Source organism: Coenobita brevimanus, chromosome 115 (genome assembly GCF_032717465.1).
Source record: "Coenobita brevimanus isolate Jiangsu-jjx chromosome 115, ASM3271746v2, whole genome shotgun sequence".
NCBI classification, from domain to species: Eukaryota; Metazoa; Arthropoda; class Malacostraca; order Decapoda; family Coenobitidae; genus Coenobita; species Coenobita brevimanus.
The window spans coordinates 5,875,001-5,877,500 of NC_137068.1; the positions used below are offsets into that span (position 1 = coordinate 5,875,001).

A 2,500-nucleotide genomic window follows, 5' to 3' on the forward strand; every position below is an offset into this window, starting at 1 on the left:
GGACAAGGAAATCAAAGAAGGGTAGTTTCTCTCTCTCTCTCTCTCTCTCTCTCTTTAAAGCAAACTCCCAATGGTTCTTATGTTTCCGCTTCTGGTGTATGTTAATATTTCTTGCAGTTTTTGTGTGATGTTCTACAGTACACTAGGCTTGACACACACACACACACACACACACACACACACACACACACACATACTAGGCTAGCAATACAAACAGACACACGCACGAACTTTGGACTACACACACACACACACACACACACACACACACACACACACACACTCATACTAGGCTAGCAATACAAACAGACACACGCACGAACTTAGGACTACACACACACACACACACACACACACACACACACACACACACACACACACATACACACACACATTCCTTTACATTCACAAAGCATCTTATTCACCTAATTCTTCACTAACTTCCCTCAAACGTTTCTTCATCCACTAACTTCCCTCAAACGTTTCTTCCTCCACCAATTTCACAAACGTTTCTTCCTCCACCAACTTCCCTCAAACGTTTCTTCATCCACTAGCATCTCACAAACGTTTCATCCACTAATCTCTCTCATCCACTAACTTTCCTCAAACGTTTCTTCATCCACTAACTTTCCTCAAACGTTTCTTCATCCACTAACTTCTCAAAAACGTTCCCTCATCCACTAACTTGTCAAACGTTTCTTCATCCACTTACTTCCCCAAAACGTTTCATCCACTAACCTCTCATCCACAAACTCCCCCTCCCAAACGTTTCATCCACTCCCTCTCATCCACTTGCCTCTCAAACGTTCCCTCATCCACTAACCCCTCTCAAAAACGTTTCTTCATCCACTACTCTCAAACGTTTCATCCACTAACCTCTCTCATCCACAAACTTCCCTCAAACGTTTCTTCATCCACAAGCCTCTCAAACGTTTCATCCACTAACCTCTCTCATCCACAAACTTCCCTCAAACGTTTCTTCATCCAAAAGCCTCTCAAACGTTTCATCCACTAACCTCTCTCATCCACAAACTTCCCTCAAACGTTCCCCCATCCACTCACCCCTCTCGAAAACGTTTCTTTTATCCACTAACTTTTCTCAAACGTTTCTTCATCCACTAGCATCTCACAAACGTTTCATCCACTCTCCTAAACGTTTCACCCACTAACCCCTCTCATCCACTTGTCCCTCAAACGTCTCCTCATGCACTACCCCCTCCCTTAAACGTTTCTCCCTCTTCCACAGGACATAGAAACGTTTGATCTCGAGGACTTCAAATATAACTACGTGAACATGACAGCCTTTCGGATAGTGGACACGAGTAACGCAGGGGTGAGGACCATACTGAAGGATATGGAGAAATTTCAACCCATTGGACACTCAATCCTTAACAAGTCTTCTATTATCAAGGTAAGGATAGATAGATAGATAGATAGACAGATAGATACAAATAGATAAATTGATATAGACAGATAGAAATGGAGAAATTTCACCTCATTATACAATCTATTCTTTACAAGTCTTCTATTAACAAGGTAAGGATAGATAGATAGATGGATAGATAGACAGATATATAGGTAGATAGATATAGAAATAGACTGACATGGAGAAAATTCAGCTCATTATACAATCTATTCTTTACAAGTCTTCTATTATTAAGGTAAGAATAGATAGATAGATAGATAGACAGATAGACACAAAGATGGATAGATATACTGAGAGATGGACATGGAGAAATTACTGCTTACACAATATATTCTTTACAAGTCTTCTATTATCAAGGTAAGAGTAGATAGATAGATAGATAGATAGACACACAGGTGGACAGATAGATACAGATAGATATGGAGAAACTTCACCTCATTATACAATCTATCCTTACCAAGTCTTCTATTATTAAGAACAGATAGATTGATAGATACAGATAGATAAACAGATAGACAGATAGATATAGGGAAGGGTGGGTGGGTGGATGGAGGAAAGAGTATGCCTAAGGATATGGAAAAATGTCTATCCACAGGGCATAATTATTTGTCTTGAGAGAGAGAGAGAGAGAGAGAGAGAGAGAGAGAGAGAGAGAGAGAGAGCATGATTCCTGAAGAGCGGTCTAGTCGTAGCATTAGTAAAAATTCTCTCTCTCTCTCTCTCTCTCTCTCTCTCTCTCGTGTGTGTGTGTGTGTGTGTGTGTGTGTGTGTGTGTGTGTGTGTGTGAATACATATATCTACTCGAATCTCTATGTATGTACGTATGTATGTATGTATGTATCGGATATGTATGTATGTATGTATTTCTTTTTCACGTGTACATAATCGGTGCTTATGATCTATAACCTAGCCTCTCTCTCTCTCTCTCTCTCTCTCTCTCTCTCAAAAGCACACACATCACTGAGGTCTTTGATCATACCTGTGTTCTCACCTGCTTTTCCTGACTCTCTCTCTCTCTCTCTCTCACTATCTCTAATCTCTCACACAGGCGGAACCAGCGCTAATATACGATAG

General features: G+C 40.6%; 1 protein-coding gene across 1 annotated transcript in view; it reads left to right on the forward strand.

The window, feature by feature from the left end:
* LOC145418634 (glutamate receptor ionotropic, kainate 2-like) overlaps positions 1–2,500 on the forward strand; it is a 148,991-nt gene that overhangs the window by 72,688 nt on the left and 73,803 nt on the right. Inside the window, exon 7 of the mRNA XM_080286997.1 lies at positions 1,247–1,411. Coding sequence (XP_080143123.1) covers positions 1,247–1,411 — 165 coding nt within the window. The remainder of the gene's footprint in view (positions 1–1,246; positions 1,412–2,500) is intronic.